Below are 25,735 nucleotides of genomic sequence, written 5' to 3' on the forward strand. Positions count from 1 at the left end.
TCCACTCCCCACAGGGACTGGCAAGAACCACGGGCATGCCTAGCAGTGAGGACTTCCATAATTAGTACCCCTGAAACATTACCTTCTCTTAGTGACTGCAAAAGCTCTAGCCCCTCCTCCCTTCCTCCAGCTAGCCATCACTAATGTCCCAGGAGAACAGAAGGGTCTCCCATGGATGGCGTGGGGCTCCTGTACACTGGGATAGAGATACTGAAAGAGAGAGAGAGAGAGAAAACTCCCCTCCCTCTGCATGTTATAAGTATGGCTACTGAGATGGTTCTCAAGCTTCATGATCAAACAGTCATTTCTAGGGACACATTTATGCTGGTTGATGCTATTAAAAAAATGTTTGTGCCCCATCTACACCATTTGATATCAGTCAGGATTTTACATAAAACTGTTTCTGAAACAAAATCTGAAAACCATTTCAGGCACTGGTGTTTTAATCCTCACTACCAAAAAATACTGCCTTTGGCTGCTTCAGAAAGGTAGAGGTCATTCAAAAGATTCTCATTTTTTTCTTCACACTTTTTTTGTTGCTGATTGGACAATATTAAGCAAAGTTTTATATGTAAATGATTTCTCTAACAAACCATGTTCCAAGAAGGCACCAACCAATAAAGTTCCCCAAATGTACCGTGCTAATTGCTGTAAATGGTCATTTAACCTCAAAAAACCTAATTCAAGATAAAGACTATCCCACTTTCTCTCACTGTTATATTTCAAAAGCATAACAGCACAAGAAGGGGTGCAGAGCTTGCAAAGCTTGCTTCTGCAAAACCCAACAAAAATGGAATTTTTGCAGTACATGTTCTTTCAATCTCACTTTGGGTAAATGTTAGATACAGCTTTACTTCGGAAATTGAACATTGTTCCAAAGCAGAAAGACTAAACTTTCATCTTAGCTCAACTTGCAGACTTAGCAGTTAAAAATATCCACTTCAAAGTATACATTGAACAAATCTGACATGAAAGGCAATGAGTATGGAAGCCAATTTCATATTTTTCAGTAACACATCTAGGCATCAGCCAGAACCCTTCAGAATATATCCAAGGTTACACCACAGTGTTGGAAACTCCCTAGTTTGTCTTGGACTTCAAGGCTACAATTTAAATATCACTGTTTGTCCTTGATAAGTAGGACCTCGAAAGATCCACCCATAATGTAACGATGCATATTTGGTAAGATGTCTTAATGAGATGCAGAGTGAAATCCCATGAAATACAGCACATTCTGAATTCCAAAATTACTCATACCATACCAAGGTCAGGCTCCCCAGGTTTCAGAGAGACTAAGTTTGAACCTGTGGCTTCTCCACTTCTATTCACTCAATACATCAAAACAAAGCAGGTTTCAGATTTGGACAGAAGGAAATAGATTTCCACCTTATAAACCAACTAAATCAGAGATGCATTTAGATTCAGGGCCATGAAAGTCTGTGTAATCATAAGCCTATTTATACTCTGCACCATCCTACTATGTAAGCCTCTGTTCATACAGTCAAAGACAAAAAATAAAAGAAAGGCAGCTGAGAGAGTTGGCTTTCAAAGCCACACTGTAGAATACTCTACCATAGTGGTGCTCAACCTTTTCTACCTGGCAGGCCAGATGGGCAGTGCCTGGTCTGTCCTCAGGCCAGATCTAGCTAGCGGTCCAGATCCAGTACCTGAGGCAGGCACAGCAGGACCCAGGTCTGGCTTTGCTGAGGGAAGGGTGCATGGCCCAGCCCCAACCTGCTGTAAGGGGCTTGGCAATTATCACTTCTCCTACTGCCAAATTTCCCAACCCATGGGGAACTCTGCGGGTCGGGTGTTCTGAGGGCCAAAGGTTGAGTACCTCTGCTCTTACCATAACCACAGATGTCATAGGGCACCACTCCTTCCGCACACCTTGCTAAGAATCCTTTTATGTTCATCAAGGGTAACTGTAACCTGTAGCAGTAAAGAACAGCTTTTGTTCCCTCCCCTCTCACTTCTAGCAGGACAGCACCTCATTTTTAACCAAGTAAAATGATGGAAAGCATACTCATGTGACAAAAATCTTGTCAAGATGAGCTTCAGACTACAAAAACTAGTTGCTTTTTCTAGCTTCCAGGAGGTAGTTTCTATCCACTGTTCATCTAAACACACTTAGTTTGTAAGTCTTACTACAGAGTGAGATATTATTATTATTATTATTATTATTATTTGGAAGATAGTAACAGCATGGCTGTCTTCATGCACTAGTTGTGCAGTGAGGAGATGGCATTCTAAATCATTTGGAAACTCAGACGCAATCCTCTTTCAGAAATATGGAGCTTTTACCAACTATATCTGAACTCCAAATCAATTTAATTACCTACATTAGAGAGTATGGGTTGTAAAGTGTCTACTGATTCTAGCTGTCTAACAGACCTTGAGAATGCTTTTCAGAGGCTATAAGCATTTACAGCTCCAATTAAAGTCAATTCAGAGCATCAGCACCTCTGAAAATCAAATGAAAAAATAATCCAAGCTGGGACCCAAAAAACAAAAGAATCTTTGAAAATGTTGGCCTTAACTTCCACATCTCTTTCTCCATCTGCCAAATGGCTAATTATACCCACTCATCTTTTTAAAACATTTCACTTTTTAAATAAAATGTTCTATACATATCCTTATTATAGGTTTATTCTATTTAGGTTAGGAAAACAATTATGGACTTGTGTCAGGAGTCTTTTCTTGATAATATAAGGCTGTGGCTAGATGGTACTTTGAATGAAACATACCTCTTCCATATACACTACTTGTCTTTTTTTTACTGCTGGTGTATGCACTGAGCTCTGCCATGCAGTATAATCTCTATTGCTATAACACAGCATATGCTGCATTCATATGCTGATGTCAAAATTCTATGGATCTTACGTTGGCCTCTTTTGCCAGACCATGGAAATAAATATCCAGTTTGTCTTTGTGGTCATTTATGATATGCATATCTATACAACAGTTTTTTCTCTGCAGTACATCTTTAAGTTTCTAAGGAGCCTGCATATCTTGTCAGGATATCTGATGTTTTGAGAGAAAAAGTTCATACAGAAAATTAATAAACCAATGACACACTTCTCTCATGGGTTTTTATTCATTCTTGTTCTGTTGTTGCAATTTTTAAAAAATCAGCTGCAAAAATTACGAGGAGGTTCTTTATGTATGGGGAACGGGGTAGAAAAAACTTTTAGCTTCAGAGAGGTGAAAATAGTAGAATCCATGTAATCTTAGATAGAGTTTTCCAAGAAGAAAAATGTAAGCTATGGGCAGCTGTCAGGCTAAAGGACATTTTAGAGCTACAGATTTAACAGTGATAGATTGTCGGTTTTTTCAGTTATTTAAAGTGGCAGTTTAGATTTTATGGTGGGTGCCTATTTTCAAAATTCATGAAAACTCCAATTTAGAAAGGAGCAGTGGTTGACGTTTCTTGGCCTTAAAGCTACTGCTTTTTGTTCCAAGATTACTGTTTATGTGAAAAATTAATGTCCAACTCCCTTACAATCTCTGTACCTGATCAAGAAAGCCAATATATCGTTATGGAAACTAGTTTTATAATTACTGTGATAGCCAGAACCAGAAGAGTTAATAAGCAGTTATAACAAAAGAAAATGTTTTTTGAAGATATCTGAAATAGAACTTATAAAACAGTTTTTTGCCTGTCTGGAATATAACCCACAAGAATTATATATAGCTTTTATATTAATCTTAAAACAGCATGACTTTTAAAAAGCAGAACTAAAGGATATAACTGCAGACTTAGCTAATTTTATTATCTTTTTCTGCTTAGAGACTAAAATAAACTTAAGTGGGAACATGTTAATCTCAGACCCCAAAGTAATGTAGTGTGATTTGCTTATTGGGTAAACCCAAGCTTGGGCAGTAACTTATTGTAATGATTTCTAACACCTTTTAACCCCATAAGATAACAGCTATAGAGTAACATTATGAATGGCTATATAACTAAAAAATTAGCATAAACAGTATATAAAAGAACACCCACGCTAAGTAAGGACAGAACAGAAGGGGCACTGCTGTTCCATTCCCCTGGATCTCTCTTATTCCCTGTGTGAACGAAGACCAGATCCTGACTGAGGGTTCTCCTCCAGTTTTCCTTTTGACAGCGTAAATCGGGGACGCCTGACTTTGCTGAATCAACTTGACATGTTTCTAACTGAGGGACTATCGATAAGTTACTAACCAAGTGAGAACTCTTGGTTGATTTCTCTATCTGTTTTTGTAATCACTGTCAATTTTAACTTGTATTGTTACGTTGTTTGTTTATTAGCTTAACCTTTTACTAACTGTCATATGTGCAAGCTATATCTTTTGTTGTTATAAGTAAAATTCATTCTTTTTCATAAGTGAAACTTGTCATTGCTTTCCTTCCCAACATCACCTCCTCGATCCTGAACCAAAAAGCCCAGTGGCTAATAAATTTGCAGTGCTCGGTCAGTCTGCAACTAAACTGATATACTCACAGTGCCCAGCTGGCCTGTGACAAATTACCTGTAATTATATAATGCCAATACCATAGATATTATTATTAAAAGGTAAAAGCATTCAATACAAAAATCTGGGCTTAAGTGATATTTTACCTAGGAGAAATGTTTAGATTTTATATACAACTGATTTTACAGAATGAAGTACATTAGGTATGTTAGGTGTGTTATATTTGCTTGAAATACTCTAATGTCATCTAGTGGGGAGCATAATTGTTTGCATATCATTCCAATTAAAATGAATAAAGGGGTTCAGAATTTCTGGTAAATCAAGTCCAAGGTATCTCAGATTAAGTATCCAAAAAAAATCAGCACTCACTTTTGAAAATGTTGGTCTAAGTGGGTCACTGGAAAGCTGGAATCTAAACCTGGCCATGCAATTTCACATACCCTATCTACTACACTGTGCACAGACCCATGAAGTTCAAGCCTAGAATTAGAATTAGAAATTCATCTAAAATTAAGACATGGCTTTACTAATACCTAGGTTTACACGACTCATGATAAAGTATGGCCAGTGTCTGCCTCAGGCTTATCAAACACAGATACAAAACATATCACTATGCAAAGCCCCAAATGTGAAGTAATGCTGAAGCAATGATATAAACACATATTCTACTACAAATGCAAACAGAACTTTATAAAGAAACCCTTAAAATAAAAAATTATTCCAATTTTAAGTAGAATAGTCTATAGCAACATTTTTACCCATAAACAAACTACGGAAATAATTAAAGACGGATCAACGTTCAAAATGTGGTTTTTTTATAGTATAAGTTTATTTCAAAGGAAGACAGTTGCTAGGATCTGGGAGTAGTGAAGATAAACTATTGCTATATAATTTCTTCCCTTACCATGATGTTTTGGTCCAAAATTTAAATTGATCTCAATCACTGTTCTCTGTCACTACATGTCACTATACTATTATGCAGAAAGCATTCTTCCATCCAGCAGCAGCTTTAATAATCCAGGAGGAAAACAGAAAAGCAAGAAACATTTGATACTCAAAAGCCAGGCCAGGAAAATGTGTTTTATTCCATAAAAACAATCATATATTTCATGAGATTCACACCAATCCAGAGTCTTAAGCCTGAAGTCAGGGTGGTACCTTAGAGACTAACTCAGGGGTGGGTAAAATGGCAGATCCGGCCAGTGGGCAGACTCCATTTCCCAGCAGCCACTACCTGCATCAATGGAGCCTGTTTCCATGGAGATCCCAGTAGCAGTGGTGCTGTGACAGTGCAGAGCCAGGGCTTCCACAGAGACCAGCCCCTCAGTACTGACATGCAGACAGCAGCTTACAGCTCTGCCCCAGTTCTGGACCACACTGTCACTGCCACAAGATCTCAGCCCTGAAGCAGCTCCCTGCCCAGCCATGTGCCCTGCCAGTGCTGCTAGGGCCAGTCTCCATGGAAACCCTGGCCCCATGCTGTCACAGTGCCACCACTTCTGAGATCTCCATGAAAACTGGCTGCAGTGACACAGGCAGGGGCTGCTAGGAAACAGAGTCCACCGAGGGCCCAGTCCAGCTGGTGGGCCAGACTTTGCCCACCCCTGGACTAACTGATTCAGAGAAATATGAGCTTGCATGGGCAACAGCCTACTTCATCAGGTATTATTCAAAGCTTTTCCTTTTCCCTTTTTACAAATGGGGAACTGAAAGCCAGTGAGATAAAGTGACCTGACCAAAGACACATACAAAAGGAGCTTGAGGCAGAGCGACAACACCAAGCCACATCTCCCAAGTCCTAGGCCACTGTTCTAACAACTGGTCAAACTTTCTTTCTTCTATTCACCTGCCTTCAACAGGAGGTAAACACATGATTCCTTTAAGACCTTTGAAATCCCACCCAAAATCTTTAAGCAGTCAGGTCTTGACAGGCTACACTTTCCAAGCTATTGAAAATCTCATTGATTCATAATTTCTTGTATATACTGGGCACATCTACACATGCATTAACTCACAGTGGTTACTCTGCCTTTAGTTTTAAGTGATGTTACTGAGCAGTAGGTTAATTCTCATGTGCATTAGCATGGGTTTTGCCTGCCGCTCTAATGCACAGTAGAATTACTCTACTGCGCTCAAAGTGTCTTGTGTAGATGTGCCCACTGTCTACACATAAGCTGGTATTAGGGTGCAGTAAATTAATTAACTCTGCCATAAGATAGTACTATCGGGGACAGTGCTATCTTATAGCTGACTAATTAACTATGCTGAAACGCACATGTAGACTGTGACTGGGTAGCAGGCAGACTCCTGGCTGCTGCCTAGTCACATGGCTCTGCAGGTTCAGCACCTTTGTGCCCCAGCCAGCCCCTCTGCCATTTAATGCGGTCACCCAGAACCCAGGGCTGACACCCTGTACCCCCTACCAGCCCGAGTCTGCTCTGCCCCAGCTCAAATTGCTGCTCTTCTGGGCACACATGTAGACACTGTGCCAAGGAGCAGTTTACCTTGGCTCAAACAGCTCCGGAGTTTATTGCTTCACCTTAATTTCATGTGTAGATGCACCCACTGTGTAGCTAATCAAGGCAAGTGCAGTCTTTGGCATTAATACCTATTCTGGCTGAAGCACTCTTAAAACTAAATATCTGTGATGCCTCCTTGAAGAACTACTGTCGAAGGTATTCTTGGCAAGACACTTCAGATAAGTTGCTATTCTGTCTCGTCAACCAAGAAAAAGATAATACACTTCTTACAGCAATGACAAAGACAGTCTTCAGAAACAGATAATGATCCGCTGAATACTCCAATGTAGACCATGACAGCAATTGCACTACATTTAATATTTCAAGTTTATTCTGAGAGTTAATCTGTATATTCTTCCAAACCTCTACTTGCTTTAATTATCACTAACAGAATAAAAATCAGAAGATTATCATGAGAATTTACATGTTAAACAACTTCTCAGTGAATATTCCACTTACCTGTCATAAGCCTCCTTGAGGTCTCTGGCCAGCTTGCACTTGGGTAGGATGTGATGGAAAGGAGACTGTGGACCTTCTGTTGCTATGGAAAGATTAAAGCAAGGAAGTCTGCAATTGTCCTCACAGAGAGAAAGTTCATTTATAGACATTAACTGTCATTTTAATTGTGTACTACTGTAATAGCCAATTCCAAGGAGACATTGGACCTGGGCAATTTCATGTCTGTTTAATCTATATTTTCATGTCAACATACTTTTTAATTTGAGTAAATATAAGACAATTAAGAGTAAAATGTTCCCAATTTTTTTTTAATTCAAACTAATTCAAGAAGCAGATACTTCTTTGGCTTTCTAAGTTTTAAATTTTTTAAATCTCTTAACAGGACTCATGTTATAGATAAGATAAAAAAACAAAACTGTATGGACTTTAATCCAAACATACAGTTATCTAAGGCGTTAATGATGGTTTATTACTAGAACTCTAAAAAATATACTGACCATCCTAATTACTAATAATACTGGCCAACTCTCATCAATCTTTGGCTTCTCAGGTTTCATCACAAAAGATAAAATTCTCAAAAGCACTTAAGTCCCACTGAGTTTTAATGAATTCATAGGCTCCTAAATGCCTAAGAAATATCAGAAAATGGAATATTAGCTAGTTCGAAATTTTTACATCATGCCTTAACTATAATGTAAAATTTATGAAAATATATCATGTCACACTACATATATTGCTCCTGGAAACAAAATATAGAAATGGAAAGCTTCCTCTCAGGAAGAACTAGGTACCTCTGCATGCAATGAAGAAGGCAGGGTGGAGATGCACCTTACAGATTAACAAAATCAGAGCTGTATAAGCTTCTGTGAGCCCAAGCTTACTTCCTCAGATACTGTGAGCCTCTCTCAGCACACAATGTTACAGCGGGGAAAGCCTGAGTTTGAGACTGCCTGTGGGGCACTTCCATATCAAGCTAGGAAACGTATTAGAAGGAAAAGGTTATGTCATTCACTTTTTTAATGAACTGTTTGAAGTTAAGCTACTAGAAAAATACTTGAGCCACTTTACTTGAGCAGCCAACACTTCTGTGCAGCATACATGATCTTGGAGCACGCAAACCAAAATGAAGTCAAAACCAGCCTGAACGATAACAGCCCCAAAGACCCCATTTAGACTGAGCTCAATCAGTGTGTTACTTGTTTATACTCAAAAGTATGGGAGCAGTAATAAAACGAATACTCCAAAAATATCAGAAAATCTGCCTTCAGTAAAACCTCCCCTCCCACTTCCCTCAAAATTGAATTTTTTTTTTTTTCAAAATATCTAAATTATAATAAGATCTCTTTGCAAAGTCTGACTGGGGCTTGGATGGCCTAGTTCATGGCTAGAGGCTTTATCAGCTATTTCAAACATTAGATGGCTTACTCTGATTGCAGATCACGTTGTTATCTACCTGAATTAGATACCAAACTTGTAAAAGAATAGTGACCAAAAATATCATGCAAATGTTCAGGCTCAGACACATGATGCAAACTCATTTCCCAGCATTCACACTCAACTGCTTTATAATGGTGCTTCCAGCATTGTTATTTTCAGCTACATATTATGCCAAGTTTATAATTATCTGTCATAAAAGGGCAACAAATAAAACTCTCCAGAAAAGCAACAATATTCCTTCAACTCTCCAAGGAAGTCTCTCTACCTTAAGACATGAAAAGATCTGGGTTTTGTGTTCTTTACCAAAAAAAAAGTAAACAACAGAATGGCAAACATAGCAACCTTTGCAGTAAAGGGAGTTCTCTGAAAGAAGAGATACAAAATGAAATCTTGGGCAGAAAACAAAGAAAACAGACTTATGGTTTGGGTTTAGAAAGATTCTTCTTCAGGGACCAAGAAGGGAAAAGCAAACAAGGCCCAAGAGAGCCTGTTCATCTGACAGAAGAGTAGCACAGATGCAGAAGGACCATTAGGTCTCTGCAGTTTCTATTTTGCAAGGACTGCAACCCCCATTTTGTAAGTATTCACACTGGGCCATGTTTCTATAGCCAAAGAGTAGCGTCCCTTTGGCTGCTGGTTTAGTAGTTGGCGCACACAATATTGTAGGTGACCTCAAGCACAATACCACAACCCTCCAGAACTGAGACCTCTCTTTCAAGGATGTGCTTCCTCCTTCTGCTTTTAAAGAATGAGGCCCAATTATTGTATGTACTTCAAAGAAGATGGGTTTTATACAGTATGTACAAATAGGAACTGCAAACAGGATTTGAAAGGCCTCCCAGGTCAAGTACAGTTCCTTGTGCTCATATACAACCATTTATCTTACAAGTCCTAAAAGCCAATGGTTCCTGGCCCTCATATACATCACATCTTATGAAAACAAAACATTGTATAACAGTGGTGCTCACAGTTCTGGCTCCACAGGCCAAATGAATAGTAGGGGACCAGTCCACAGACTACGGCTCTGGAACCCCATGCCACCTGCATAAGGATAGGGGTGGCATGGGGCCCAGGGCTCAAGAGCCAGACAGAGGGAGAGCAGGGTCCTGAAGAACAACCCTGGTCAGGCAGAGAATCACAGACTCATAGAAAATTAGGGTTGGAAGGAATCTCAGGAGGTCATCTAGTCTAAACCCCTGCTCAAAGCAGAACCAGCCCCAACTAGATCATCCAAGCCAAAGCTTTGTCTAGCCGGGTCTTGAAACCCTCCAAGGATGGAGATTCCACCACCTCTCTGGGTAACCTGTTCTAGTGTTTTACTATCCTCCTACCGAGAAAATTCTTCCTAATATCTAACCTAAACTCCCCTTGCTGCAACTTGAGACTGTTACTCCTTCTTCTGTCATCTGCCACCACTGAGAACAATCTAGGTCCATTCTCTTTCAAACCCCACTTCAGGTAGTTGATTGCTGCTATTAAGTCCTCTTTCAATCTTCTCTTCTCTAAACTAAGTAAGTCCAGTTCCCTCAGCCTGTCATCATAAGTCATGTCCTCCAGCCATTTTTGTTCCCCTCCACTGGACTCTCTCCAATTTGTCCACATCCCTTCTATTTTAGGGTGCCCAAAAGTGAACACTATACTCCAGGTGTGGCCTCATCAGTGTTGAGTAGAGGGGAATAATCACTTCCCTTGACCTACTGGCAACACACTGTGGAATCAGAAAAAATAAATAAATGCCTTAAACTTTGATCATTTGAGTTATAAAGATGACATAACCGCTTTGTGGAGAATTGCTGGCTCTGTACAATAGAACAGATAAGGGAAAGTGTTTGTTCTTTGTAACTGCTCTGCAACTGCTTCACACACCGCGGCCTTGAAGATAGCAAAAAGTATGTACAACTCTGATTTCCAGGTGCAAGAAGGTTTGTGAACTAACCTCGCCTCCCCCATAAGTTCCCATCCTGATTACAGCAAAGAAGTAATGAAGTAATGTTATAGCTGCTTTTCATGCTAATTTCACTATATGATCATGTGAGTTGTAAGCGACTGTTAAAAAGTATATAAGCCTCCTGATTTTGTCTTGGGGGGGGAACCCCTTCCAAGTGCTTGGGAAATCCATGTCACTTTGGGGTCCCCCCTACAGCTATAGTTTCTTTTGAATAAAAGCTTCTGCTGACCTGACCCAAAAGTATACTGCATGTGTTTCCACGACAACACCTACCAATGCAGCCCAGTATGCTGTTAGCCTTCTTGGAAACAAGGGCACACTGCTGGCTCATATTCAGCTTACTGTCCACTGTAACCTTTGGGTTCTTTTCTGCAGGGCTGCTGCCTAGCCAGTTAGCCTCTAGCCTGTACTGGTGCATGGGATTGGTCTCTCCTAAGAGCAAGACTTTGCACTTGTCCTTGTTGAACCTCATGAGATTCCTTTTGGCCCAATCCTCCAATCTGTCTAGGTCATGTCGAATCCTAGCCCTACCCTCCAGTGTATCTACTACTCCCCCCAGCTTGGTGTCATCTGTAAATTTGCTGAGGGTGCACTTTATGCCATCTTTCAGGTAGTTCCAGACATTGAACAAAACTGGCCCCAGGACCGACCTCTGGGTCATTCCACTTAATACCGGCTGCCAACTAGACATCGAGCCATTGATTACTACTCTGAGCCCGATGATCCAGACAGTTTTCTATCCACCTTACAGTCTGTTCATCCAGTCCATATTTCCTTAGCTTGCCTTCGAGAATGTTGTGGGAGACTTTATCAAAAGCCTTGCTAAAATCAAGGTACACCACATTCATGTAACAGAGCACAAGTTGTGCTCTGTTACTCAAAGGGGCTGAGCTAGCAGAGCAGCCTGCAGTTGGCTGCAATCCCCATCAGAAATGACATGGCCAGCCAAGGGCCACCTGATTGGGGAAGCAGGCCCAGCTGCTAGACATAAAGAATAGCAGGGCCAACAGTTTGCTGCAGGCAGCCAGAGAAGGAACATCGTGCAGCTGGAGCTGCTGCTCAGAACATCTTGGAGGTATAGGGCAGAAGCTATGGGGAAGGTAAAGGCTCCTGGTCCTGGGGCATGACCTAAAACTACACCCTGCTGGGCCTGGATGGTGTAGTGGGACTGCCAGTGGCAGGGCAGTCTCCAGGAAACGTTACACCTGTGCCTCCTCAATGAAAGGCAAGTATGGAACACCAGAAAGCCTCAGCCCCCGCTACCTTGCAGGTTACCCTGTGGAGGGGACAGGCTAGGGTAGCACACCCTGAAGACAAACCAAGGGCCCAGGCTCACAGTGAATCCTGAGGTGTATGAAGGAGTTGGGTGTAAGGCTCTAGGGGGGTGGGGCCCTGAGCCCATGGAAGAGCCGGGTGTGAAGCTCCCAGGGCAAGGGGATTGAGGCCCAGTGTCAGGCAAGGGGATTAAGGTCCCAGGGTGGACGTGTGAGGGGACCAAGAGGATCCTAAGCCAGGCAGGGAGCCAAAGGAAAGGGAAGGGTTGGAAGCCTCGAGTAAATGAGATTGAGAGCCCAGTGCAAGGACACAGAGATTGAGAGTCTTGACATGAGAGCATAGAGATTGCGATCTACAGTGTGATGGCACAGGAGTGAGAGTCCCAACATGAAGCACTGGAGTGAGGGTCCTGGTGTGTAGGCACTGGATCACAGGCCAGGTGTTAGGCCATGGATGCCATCTGTGGGGCATGGGACCTGGTATAAGGGGAAGTTCAGAGCCATGTATATAGGCCCTTGACACCAGGGCAAGTAAATGGGCAGCCTCCTGCCTTGTTATCAACTTTATAATGGTTACATTAAAGGCATGGCAGATGAGCGGTTTGCCCTGAAACAAGTAGTGGGTCAATGTTTAGACCAGCCCCAGGATGCCCATTTGTTATACACATCCAAAAAACCAGTCATCTCATCATAGAAGGCAATCCAGGCATGACTTGCCCCTAGTGAATCCATGCTGACTGTTCTTAATCACCTTCTTCTCCTCCAAGTGCTTAGAAATGGATTCCTTGAGGATCTGCTCCATGATTTTTCCAGGGACTGAGGTGAGGCTGACTGGTCTGTAGTTCCCTAGATCCTCCTTTTTCCCCTTTCTTAAATATGGGCACTATGTTTGCCATTTTCCACTTATCCAGGATGTCTCCCAATTGCCATGAGTTCTCAAAAATGATGGCCAGTGGTTCTACAATCACATCAGCCAACTCCCTCAGTACCCTCAGATGCATCCTGTCCAGTCCCACAGACTTGTAGACATCCAGCTTTTCTAAGTAGTCCCTAACCACTGAGGGCTGCTCAAATCCTCCCCAAACTATGCTGTCTGGTGCAGTAGTCTGGGAGCTAACCTTGCCTGTGAAGATTGAGATGAAAAAGACGTTGAATACTTCAGCCTTTTCGGCATCCTCTTGTCACAAGGTTGCCTCCCCCCATTCAGTAAAGGACCTACACTTTCCCTAATCCTCCTTTTGCTACTGACATACTTATAGAAACCCTTCTTGTTACCCTTCACATCCCTTGCTAGCAGCAACTCCAATTGCACTTTGGCCTTTCTGACTTCATCCCTGCATGCCCGAGCAATGCTCTTATATTTTTCCCCAGTGATCTGTCCTAGTTCCCACTTCGTATATAAGTTTTCTTTTTGTGATTTTGTTTATTGAAGAGTTCCCTAAGCCAAGCTGGTCTTCTGCCAGACTTGCCATTGTGCTAGCCCTCCCCCAGCTAGGATCAGGCTCTGGCGCCCTGCACTGCCCTTACCCAGCCTTCACATGCCAGGATCAGGTCCTGCACTGACCTGAATGTCTGATCTAGCATGCAGGATCATGGCCTACGAGGCTCCCCACAGGATTCGTGGGGACCCCTGCAGGCCAGATGACATTTCTGGGCAGCGAGATGTGGCCTGTAGGCTGGAGGCTGAGCACTCCAGCCTTATAACATACCACAATGTAAAAACAAGGGAGATAAGGGGTCCCCAACATGCTGCCACTACAATACAGGAGGAGCTTTTATTATTATTTAGATGCACAGTCAACCCTATCCAAAAGGTTCAGAGCAGCTTACAATAAAAAGCAACCTACAGGTAGGAAATAACTGTAGACTCTCCAAACAAAACCCCTAAACTTGAAAACGACAACCGTCTCCCCTCCCCACCCCTCCAACTACTGCTTCCTTGCTTAACACTCATAAAAGCAAACCCTCTGGCCAAGCCGCACCACACTTCCCAAACTCATTTGCATCCAGATGTAAGAAACCACTTCCCACTGCCCCCCCTTTCCCACCCACTCACACTCCCCTTCCTTACACAACAGGAGATCCCTCCCACCTCTCCTACAGAGAGGCTGTGGCTATTCCAAAAAGCACATTGCTTCTCCCTCCTCCTCCCCACCCCAAAACAAGCATAGCACCGAATTCAAAAGAACCACAACAAGGAAGTAACAGAAAGACCCATGCCTCAATCCCTAACAAAGCGCACCATTGAGAGTTGTCCTTTGGCAAAATATGCCTGGACATCTGCCCAAGGAGGCTCCCTGGCTTTTTTAGGGTCTTCTGGCTGAGTTGGTCCTTCTCACTCCAATCAGGTGATCAAGACAGTCCTCCTGCAATGGCAGCAATTCTTCAGTCCAGAGCTACTTCCCAGCATATTAGAATAAATATGCTCAGATGATGCTAGGAAAGTAAAAATGCTCACACTAAGAAAAAGGGAAAAACTCATAGTCCTTGCAAATCTGACCCAGGAGAAAAATGAATTTCCTGACCTTAATTTGGCAATTGATTTGAACCTGAGGGGAAGAGCAAAACCCTCTAAAAAAGGTAACCCAAAAGGTTTCTAAGGACTGTCGGGATGCCCTAGTCAAACCTCCTACCTCAAGCACAGCCAATTATCAAAGCTTCAGAGAAATGAGGGAAAAAGTGCAGAAGCCAATAAAACATTCATGAGAGGGGGGAAAACATTCCTTCCTGGCCCCCCTGAGGCAGCTAGCAGAAGCCTGAAACATTGGGCTAAGATGAAAAACTGATTTTGTCCAAGATCCCTCCCAATGGGATGGTAATTCAAGTCTCCGAAAACAAAAGGTCAGTTCACTAGGTCACTATGTTACCAGTCATCTTCATTCCTGTTACTGCCTTGCTGCTATGAGAAGTATGTACAAAATTAAAATTCTCAGACTGTTTTAATTTATGAAGACCTATGACGGGTTTTTTCAGTAAAATAAGCTGAGCTCAGAACTCACTTTCTGACATGGCAGATACTTCATCTTGAATGGCTAAGATCAGCTTGGCCTCTCTGGTCAGATATTGGCAACGACGTTCCTCGTGCTGTAGAACTATGGCAATTCGACGGGAGAGATTATGTAAGCAGTTTATCACAGATGGGTCTGCATTGGCCTACATGCAATATAGAAACAGCTGGTCAGTTTTTCAGCAATTTTGGGTATGGATAAATTACATTTTAGCCACTTTGAAAGGGAAGGGGGACTGCTGTTGCTTGGGAGTATGCCACAACTGTTATGATCTAACTCTTATGTCTATCTGATCCTGTAGCATTACAAGTTAGTTAAATTGCACCAACTCAGATTCTGAGCTAAGTAGGGTTAAAGCTGGAGAGTAGTCTTGTTACACCTGTACAATTACAGGATTATACAGATGTAAGAAGTGCATTTTAACAGCTTGAATTAGTATTCTCTGACAGTGAAACAATGGCCATATCTATTTATACTCTCTAAAATACATGAAAAGTAGAATAATGTGTCTCCGGAAAAACAGTCAAATAAATTACCTTTAAAAGTTACCAGGGAGACTGACCTTCAAACTGGGTGTTTAGAGAAAGGAGATTTCTCTTGATTTATCTAGCAGTTTAGCAGAAGTACAGAGACCAAAAACAATAGCAAATCCAATAAATATTACTAGGCCAAAAGAGTCATGAAAGATATGACACAGAAGTTCCAAATGTGTGTAATTCAAAAAATGAAGAAAACTAAAGGAATAATTACCCATTTCAGTATTTTATTCACCTAACTGTTATCAACTCTCTTACTAAGGGAGCAGTTAGATCAGCTATAGAACACATCTTCAGTAATTTAAGCTTTTAAAAGTAATTTAAACTTCAGGCTACTGAGAAATTAGAAGAACATCAATACATTCAAATACAAAAGCAATGAAAGGGCAAGGATGGCAGATACAAATCATTCTCTCCACATGGCAGATTAGTATTTTATTCACTAGTATGATAAATGCTAACCATTAAAGATCTAGAAAACATTATCCCACTTTTAATCCAAGAGAAAATGGAACTGGTTTTTCACACCTCACAAACACTATATATTAAAAATATTTCATTTTTATAAAGCCCTAAAATAAAAAGGTTAGGAAACCTATCAATTCCATGCAGCTGATAAGGTGGGGCTCATTTGCTTCAAGTCAGCAAGGGTGCAGCAGTAAGCTGCTGTATGTCTGTTAAGACATTTAAAGGCCTGGAAAGTTCAGCCAACAGATAACTTGGCATCTGAACTAGCAAACTGTGAATCAGCATTTCTGAACTCCAGCATTTTTGCTGAGTCAAAGTATGTTGATGTAGTACTGTAACTCCAGCACAGCAGGATCACTGCTGATTACGTTTGCGTCTTTGCCTGCTGTGTCTGTCTGCTGCAGATGGCCTGTTATCTTAAAGTATCCCCACCCACAGCATGGAGAGGTCTGCAGCAATAAGCTACAGCATGGAGAAAAATTCAATTTGCTGAACATATTCCCACAGACTTCACAGCTGTCTATGAAATAGAAAATGTCATTTAGGTAAATGAATCATAGTGATACTTAAAAAAAGATGACAAAGTACATCACAAAGTCCACAGAGTGATCAAAAACTGAATATATATTATTTAGATGCTATGCTTGACTATGCATTAGTCTCTGGGCTAGGAAGAGAAACCCAGAGATGGGAAATCCAAAACTGGACCTGCATATGGCAGTTTTTACAGTCCAGCTAGCTGAGCCAGGATTCTCTAACGTATGTATGGGGTAAATAAATACAGACCCTATAACTAGGTACAAGAATAAAGGGTAAAAAAGGTACAAAAATGGTTCAAATTCTATGCCCAGGTGCTGGGTGGTGCCTTCCCCTGCTCTTGCTCACACTATTAGAAAGCCATACTATTACATAGCATCTGACAAAGTAGATTATTGCCTAGGAAAGCTTATGGCCCTCTCTTCAAGTCTAAGGTGTCACCCTACCCTATGTTCTACATTATTTGAAAGATTTTCCTTTTAAAACTTCAATAAATAAATACATGGGAATAAGTAGGAATAAACTCTACATGTGGGCAGCAAAGGACTCTGATTCAAAAAATCGGAAGTATGACTCAAACTTAAAACAATATTGTTCTGAAGCATCACTTCAGGAAGGCTTGTAAGGAAAGTGAATATTAATTTTTTTCTGCAAAACTCTCAGATCTTTATTTCACCATACCTGGGACTTCATCTGAATGAAAAGGGAAGGACAAGAACATTTAGGGGCACCCAACCAAATACCATTTTCAGCAAAAAGTCACCTACAGATCAAACCACAAGCTTCTGATCCAGGAAAAAAGATATACAACTTGGACCAGATCAGAATCAGAATATTGAGCTAGAAAAGGAAAGGAGATTTTCAACTTCCATTTTCCCCAAAAACCTGAGACTGGAGATAGTAATTTGATTCTTGAGGTATAAGTATTAAAATCTTTGTTTCTAAGTCTCTTTTTTCATTACCATGTATTAATCACTGCAAATGAAAAAGTCAGGAAATTTTTGCTTCATTATTTGAGTGACTCAGTGACTGCTACAATTAAGAATACAAAACAACTCTTATACCTCCATTTTCACTCACTGCTAAATTCTGAAAAGGCATTAACTTGACCTGAAATTGTCCCAGTCTTGCTCTTCCTGATGTTTTCTCTTACTATTTCTACTTTGAAGGCAGTCTCTTCTGCCATTTTTGAGCAAACGGAAACAACAGCCATACCTCGTCTTGATTATTTATTTCAAACACAAAAAAGACTCAACTACTGAGTTCCTGAAAATAGTTTGAGGAGGAACATGCACATAGTTGCACTGAGGAAAAGAGCTGAAAATTCAATCATGAATGTCTGAAATGGACATAATGAGCTTAAGTGGAAGTGTTCTCAATTCAAACAGACCACAAACTCCTGGAGAACTAATCCCGACATACAAAGGATGAGTAGGCTATGAACTAAAATGGAGACCTCCTATTCCAGGGCCAGGCCTACAGCTACCTTACTCTCTCATCTCCCTAACAAAGTTTACTTTTCAGTGGGCTATCATTAGTTCTCATGTTTGCACAAATGCCCAATCAGTCTAATCTGCAGGGTAGACATTTAAAGAAGCATCATAGCCCCACAATTACTCTAAGGCTCTACTGTCCTGCTAGCAAATGGATCCCCAATGTATACCCTTACTAACTTAAAAAGGTACCTCCATGGATCTTCAAGCACATACATACTTGATGCAACTTTAATAATGTAGAGATCCAGATATAGTAACAAGCACCACAGACACCTATCAAATAATACATGCATTATACCACATTTCACAGAGGCAGCAGTTCCTTCCTTAAAAGAAAAATGTCTGAGCCTCCAAGAGTACTATCTGAATTTATTCTTTTAAACAATGGTCAAAAGCTACTTAGTTTTCATTCTCAAGCACCTATTTGTTACACTGGTTTTGTAGCATGCAAATAGTCTTCTCTGTTCTTATGCTTCTGATTACATAGGGGTCTCCAGGAATCCATTTACGGTAATGCATACCTTAAAGCACACAGGTTGAATTGGATGCATAAATAACCCTTTCAGTAGCAAATAACCCTTTTCATTTACTTGCAAGACAATGATAAGCTTGAGGAAGGGTATAGAGGGACTGATTAGAAGGGCTAAATACCAAAAAACACCAAAAAAAAAAAAATCCTCAGTGACAGCATGTGGAGAGAAGGGGACAAAACAGATGGAAACACACCAATATTTAAAACTGTGCGAACACCGGTAAAAGAAAGGAATTACCAGCTGCTGTATTATGAGAAATAACTCAGAATAATGAGATAATGAACATATGAGCTATCAAAAAAAGCCTTCTGAAAAAAAATTGCCTCTGGAAAAAAAAACAGGAGAGAAAGAGGCCTTCATCACTTGAAGCAATTAAGAAGCTCAAGAAAATACCCTGCAGGGAACAATCATGCACTCACCCCATGCAATGGACTCAAAATGCTGAAATAAATTTTCAGTCTCAATTTCTATGACTATGTGATTTTACAGATTTTAATTATGTAGCCTAAATGTCACATTTGATAGTGTTTTTGCATTTATTTTTATACTATTTCAAATTAATGACATTTGTATTTTAATAAAAGAAGATTGTGAATATGTTTCATTGAAATATGACTGGTATCTGAAATATAAGTATTTTAAAACAAGGAACACAGGTATGAAATCCATTCTTTAATGAGCTAGGTTGGACTATGCTTACCCTTAAGGCAAATACAACGTTGAAGAGAATCATGGTAGGCATCTCTCTCTTTGGTGAGGGGTCAGTTTTGGATACCTGCACAATATTTAAAAAACAAACAGATAAAGAAGCAAAGATCTCTGCATTTGAACACCAGACTGAAAATAAAGACTGACCGCATCAAATTACCACAGATGCTATTAAGGTGAGATGAACATGCACCATCAAACTCCAACCCATAAACTCAGAATTAGTATTTTTAATGGACTTACTCAGTTTTCTCCATTTACTTACCAGAAACTTATTAAATTAATATGCTTATTTTACAAAACCGTGTTTCTGAGGAATTCTGGAGAGAGCCCATCTGCTTCAGAAAAATATTTTTTTCCTTAGTACATGGAAATTTATACCATTTAACAGAACTGCTCTTATTTAGATTAATTTTCCATTGCATTTTACTGCTAAGGTGCCCTATACGTTTATTCCTTTAGAGGAGATGCTTATTTGTACACCAGTTAATTTGTAGAAAGTCTATTATTTTTAACAAACAGCTTCAAGGTAGCCTTTATTGAACTGACATTTTAAGGTGAGAGAAGGGGTACAGAAAAAAACCCCCCTACAGATTCACTCTTAATAGCAGTTAAATTTCCATTGTTCCACTAAGTGTCACCACAAGATGGAGTAGGAGATCCAAGTGACACACGAGTGTTGTTACATGTTACAATTATCCAGTACTGAATCTATGAAATTTTAAGAGGCATTAAAGTTAGAATGTGCTCTAAACAGTCCCACATTGAGGCTTAATACAGGGGTGAGCAAAATGTGGCCCATCAGGCCATTCTAGCTGGCCCACAGGGTCCCTAAAAAACGTAGAAAATTAATATATATCTGCCCCTGGCTGCCTGTCATGCGGCCCTTGATGGCGTGCCAAAGCTCAGTAAGCCGTCCTCCGCCCGCTATAATTGCCCACCCCTGGCTTCACACTACTGCTAAACTCCACAGCTCTGACTTGCCACTAGAGGGCTGGCAAGCAGAGACATAGCCAGGAGCCCAGATGCCTGGGGGGGGGGGGTGAAGGCAGTGACAGAGCTGGAGACAAAAGTGCTAATTAGCTGTTCCCTCTTTTTACCTGGGTTCCTAGAGACTGAAAGATGCCTGGTTTTCTTAGTATAGCCTGAACCACAACTTAACCACAAAGAACTCAGTCATATGAATAATGAATGGATGCTTGCATTTTAAGTGCCTTTATTACATGTAACCACACCCTAAGTATCCTACAAACTACACACTGAACTTGAACATAATCTTAACAGATGTCAAGAGTCCTCAGTTGATGCTGCACCCCCAAACAACAAACAGGACCATTTAACAGTGTTCTTAAAAGAACAACCTCCCCCCCCTGAAACTGAAAGGAATGAAGGAAACTTGTTTTCTACAGACTCATTGGTATTTGGATTAATGACATAAGAGAGGGGAAACCAAGCTCTGAAGTTTCAACAAGCCTATTTAGTCTCCAGGAGTAAAAAAATTCCATGCACTTGTTGCACTTCCCTAAGTACCTTTTTAAAGGGCTTAACAAGCAATTCTGTTCCTATTCAAGTCAAAAGAAGTACTACCACTGATCTCAAATTGGAACTACATAAGACTTTGTAATGTCCTCTGTCCAGGGTAGAATAAGGGAGCTGCCTTTTCCCACTCAAACCATAGGGAATATTTTGAGAAAGAATGCCAATACACAGATGGGTGAGGTCAAGGGCACAGCCATAAGCAGCCAGGATCTACCTGATCAGGAACCGTTAAAGAAGTTCAGTGTACTTCTTGTGGGTTGCTGGAAGACATGAAAGCAACTCCATGATTGGGTTTTGAGGAATGTTATGCCTCATTCCCCAAATCATATGACCTGCTAGGACAAATGTGCATGGTAAATCACACAATTCTGGGAATGATGCAAAAAATTCCTCAAACCCCAAAGCACATGACTACTAGCTGACAGCCACATCAGAAGCCCTGGGCACATGCAGCTAGAAGGTAGAAAGCTCCCCACTCTCAGAAAATGTTTTTGGTTTACTTGGCAATTCTTTCACTCTCAGACCCTGAAAGCCCACTCCACTTCAGCATATAGCATTTACAAATTGAAGCCTCAGCTTAGAAATGTTTAAATGGCCTTGTCTACAAAGAAAATCCACATCAGTCTGAACACAGATCTTTCTGAAACAACCCTAGCACTGGTGACAGTGAAAAGGTAGAAAAAGTAAAGATAGCTTCCAACATTTTTATCACGCTGTGACTTACACATGCTGAAAAGGAAATTTAATTGACACTGTGATAAACCCTGATGCAGAACGCTTGTCTATACCAGGTTTCTATGGGTACGGACACATTTGGAACTGTTTCAAAAGGACAGCAACTGTTATGTTCTAATTTTTACATGTGGACAAAGTGGAAACGATACAAATGTAGCAAAACCACTTCAAATCTAATGCTGCTTCATCCAACCTTTAAATTGGATCAGTTTTGCTAAGGTGTGTTGTTCCCAGCTTGTTCACACACAACAATTAGAATCTAGCAGCAGCTGAACTTTTGAAACATTCTCCTTTTGAAACAGCTCCAAAAGTATGAGCCTTCACACCCAATTTAGTACTATCACTGGTTATGCTGCAATTATCTTTGAACCAGTGATGGGTGTTATACTTCAGTAAAATTTCAAGTACAAACATAACTGAGGATAAGCATTCAATATACAAACATATTAACATTATGAAATAATTGATAATAAAAACTTCTAATACCATAGTTTTAAAAACGTATCAAAGTAAAACTGCACAATTTAGATTCTAAATTTCTTAAATTAGGTTGTTGCTGCTCTGTCCACAGCAGTTCTAGGAAGAAAGCTATTCTTCACTGTATACTCCAGCAGCTTTCTTACCATACCTGTCCCAGGGCGTGCTGCAGCAACGTAGGATGGCCAACAAAACGAACATTATCAATCTTCAGCTCAAACTTTTTGCCACACATGTCTGATTTTGTAGCCAAAATTGTTGCCAGGATCACATCTGAAAACCTTCAAGAGTGGAAATATGTTACTATAGTCATAAAAAAACCCCAAAAAACACACCCACAAATATCCCCCCAGCTGAAATGCAAATTTATTTCATTTGAATTACTTGGAGTATGTTAAACAACATATTTGGATTGCTGCACTTCAAATGCCAATTATGAAAATTAAAGATCCTTTACAATAACATCTCTCAAATCACCAGAATTATAAAATGAGAGGCATCAAAGACAAAGACTAGAGTTTCATGCTTATTTAATTACATGCTCTTAGAAATATAATGGAAAGATTAGATGCAGTTTGCTTTCAAACATATAACAACAGTTTGTTAGCCATTGCCTGAATTTAGCTGCAGGTTAATAAACTTATTAAGCAACTTGATATAAAAACAGCCTATCACTCAAGCAGACAAAGATCTTTTAACTAGCCAAGTACAGAGGCTGGTTTTATTTAATTAAAACCATGCTCATGCTGTCTGTCCCTCCTCCTCCAAACCCATTAGTGGCATTCATAGTTTCATAGTTGTTGGGGCTGGAAGGGACCTTACAGATCATCGGGCCCATCCCCCTGCACTTGGGCAGGAAAGACTGCTGGGATTCAAAGCTATTATTCTGAGATGCACTCAATCTATGGCCAAAATATCATTGGTGGCCTGCAAAAAAGTGATATCATAGAATCATAGAAGTAGGGTTGGAAGGGACCTTGCAGATCTTCAGGTCTGACCCCCTGCCTGGGCAGGAAGAAAACTGGGCTCAAATGACCCCAGCCAGGTAGGCATCAAGCCGCTTCTTAAAGACCCCCACGGTAGGAGCCAGCAGCACTTCCCTTGGAAGTCGGTTCCAGATCCTAGCCGCCCTGACTGTGAAGTAGTTCTTACAGATGTCTAATCTAAACCTATTCTCCAACAACTTGTGGCCGTTATTCCTTGTTATCCGGGGGGGTGCTAGGGGAAACAAGGTCTCCACCAAACCCTTCTGGTCCCCACTAGTGAGTTTATAGACGGTCACCAGGTCCTGATATATGTCACACACTGTTAGCCTTTCAGTTGCTAAACTACATTTAAGGAAGTTAATCAAATATATCCAATCTTAATGCACTCTCTCCATAAAAATAATTGTGGTAATCACATAAATGTTACTGGATTGACTGGGAAAGGAGTACCTCGGTGTCCATGAGCTCACAGGTGGAAGTGGCAAGTGTCTATACTCTCTGTTAAAACATGGGACACAAAAGCTATGACAGGAACCCTTCCAATATTGCATAGATTGCAGTTGTTCTTATACAGTTCTAATCTCTGAGTTTTTATACTGTATCCACTACCATATTTTCTGAGATAGGGTGCTCAGATAATAGTAAAAAGACCTAATTTAGCGAACTGTGGGGAATGCATTTTTTTCAGTTTAAGGATTGTGCAAACATTATTGAATTATTAATGCTCTTTCCTCAACTGCCCTTTTAGAAGTCCTACTGAAACCAAAGCAAATAAACTAGACATCTGAAGAGTATTTAAAAAAAATTGTAAAATTTCGCTCGGTTCCTTTTTTTTTTTTTTTAAACATGTACTGAAGTGTCACCCATCCCCCTTTCCAAAACAGCTATCCTAGATAACATAGTATCGCCTAGAAAAAAGGGCATACATGGGTGTGGGTTGTAGTCTCCTTATCTTTTGTCAGCAAATGAGCCTTTAGTATTTAAAGAAGGAATTAATGTAAGACATATTTCTGGTCCAGCCAGGGTAAATTAAGGAGATCAAGACAAAAATATACAGCCAAATAATCTTTTAATGTGTTTACCCACAAATGAGCAACATACTAACTAAATGGAAATTAAACTAGCCATTTTTGCTTGTAAAATAGTCCTGTGTGTACCAGAAGTGTTGGCTGATCAAAAGGCTTTAGGGATTATCACAGAGGCTATGCTATTGGCAATGCCAATCAACAGGTGTACAAAAATCAAGATAGCCCTCTCACTTATGGAGGAAGTATTTGCACACTGCCTTTTCAGACACTATCTGCTCACTAAAGAGCAGCATTGCCATTTACAAGAGGCAGGTTCCTGGTGAATGCAGCTGGATATTGCCAGAAATACAGATTAACCAAGGAGTCCCAATAAGAACAAAGCCAGCATTCCATAAACACAGTACTGTATTTATGAAGTTAATATGGGCAAACTGTAACATTTCCTTAAACTGTTCCTAAGAACAGATGCTGTTTAAAATAAGTAACACAAAACTTTAACATGCTCAAAATGTGGAAACCCCATCTCTGCTCCATCAGGCTGCATTAATTAGATGGTTCACACTGCACCAGAGAGAATCTGAGTGAGACCCAAGTCAGAAAGAGCTGAAGATTTCAAAGTGGAAAGGGGAGCTAACCAGGAAATAGGATTATTGTTGGTGAGAAGTTTTTTTTTCCATGGTTTTAGTGAGGAAGATCCTGGATGATGGCAGCCTGATCTCAGTTATAACATCTTTATCACCAAGTTAAACTAGTACACCAATTTCCACAAAAGGCTCCACAGCTAAACCATTTAAAGCAAAGCTTGCGCAAAAAAACAGATGCCTTGCAGTGGCAATGCGTAGGGGATGCACAGGGGTGCACGTGCATGCCCAGAGAGCGCTGGTGCAGCCCCTGACTGGCCGCATCAGGCAACAGGCAGGGGGAGCAGGCAGGAGTGCCAGTGCCCCCCTGCAAGTGCTGGCCGGGGAATAGAGCCTCTTTGCGCTCCTAGAAGCGGCTGCAGACACTCCTGGGAGTGGGGCACAGCAATCTGCCTTCTCGCGATCAGGTGCTGGGTGGGTGGAAGGGGGGGGTGCCCTGGTCATTGAGTGGTCATGGGGGGGGGGGGGGGGGGGGGGGGGCATGTGTCCCGTTCCCCACCCCCAACTAAGGCAGCACCAGTCGCCCATGATGTCTTGTACCTATACAGTGATTCAGGACTGAAAACTTATTATACTAGTGCTGTGTAATCTGCACTGGTTTGGGGTTGTTGCTGCCAGGTAGGCCCCCGCCACACATTACACTTAAGACATGATTAACAGCCATGAAGTTATTCCACAAAAAATGTATAACTTTGTGGCTGTTTCTTATCATGCCATTAATTGAACATGTGGCCAGGTGTGCCCCTGTGGCTGAGAGACCCACCGCTGATCTGGGCTCCCAACCTGCCTGATGCACTCCTGTGGCTGGCAGCCCTCTCAGCCATGGGAGCTTGCTACTAGCTGGGGCAGCAAGAAACCAGGATCAGGCTCCCCCTGCACTGGAAATAATGCATGATGGGATCTGATACACAATCCATATGGACATGCTTCCTGCCATTCCCATGTGCATTGTGT

The 25,735-nt window shown here is 41.0% G+C and overlaps 1 protein-coding gene across 7 annotated transcripts in view; it reads right to left on the reverse strand.

The window, feature by feature from the left end:
- NPRL3 (NPR3 like, GATOR1 complex subunit) overlaps positions 1–25,735 on the reverse strand; it is a 151,290-nt gene that overhangs the window by 99,041 nt on the left and 26,514 nt on the right. For all 7 annotated transcript variants that reach the window (XM_019482365.2, XM_059716343.1, XM_059716344.1 and 4 more), the window contains 4 exons: positions 22,278–22,407; positions 19,368–19,442; positions 15,089–15,242; positions 7,431–7,512 (listed from right to left, as the gene is read on the reverse strand). In XM_019482365.2, the coding sequence (XP_019337910.2) occupies positions 7,431–7,512; positions 15,089–15,242; positions 19,368–19,442; positions 22,278–22,407 (441 nt within the window). The remainder of the gene's footprint in view (positions 1–7,430; positions 7,513–15,088; positions 15,243–19,367; positions 19,443–22,277; positions 22,408–25,735) is intronic.

The sequence above is a fragment of the Alligator mississippiensis genome, chromosome 13, assembly GCF_030867095.1.
Source record: "Alligator mississippiensis isolate rAllMis1 chromosome 13, rAllMis1, whole genome shotgun sequence".
Classification (NCBI taxonomy): domain Eukaryota; kingdom Metazoa; phylum Chordata; order Crocodylia; family Alligatoridae; genus Alligator; species Alligator mississippiensis.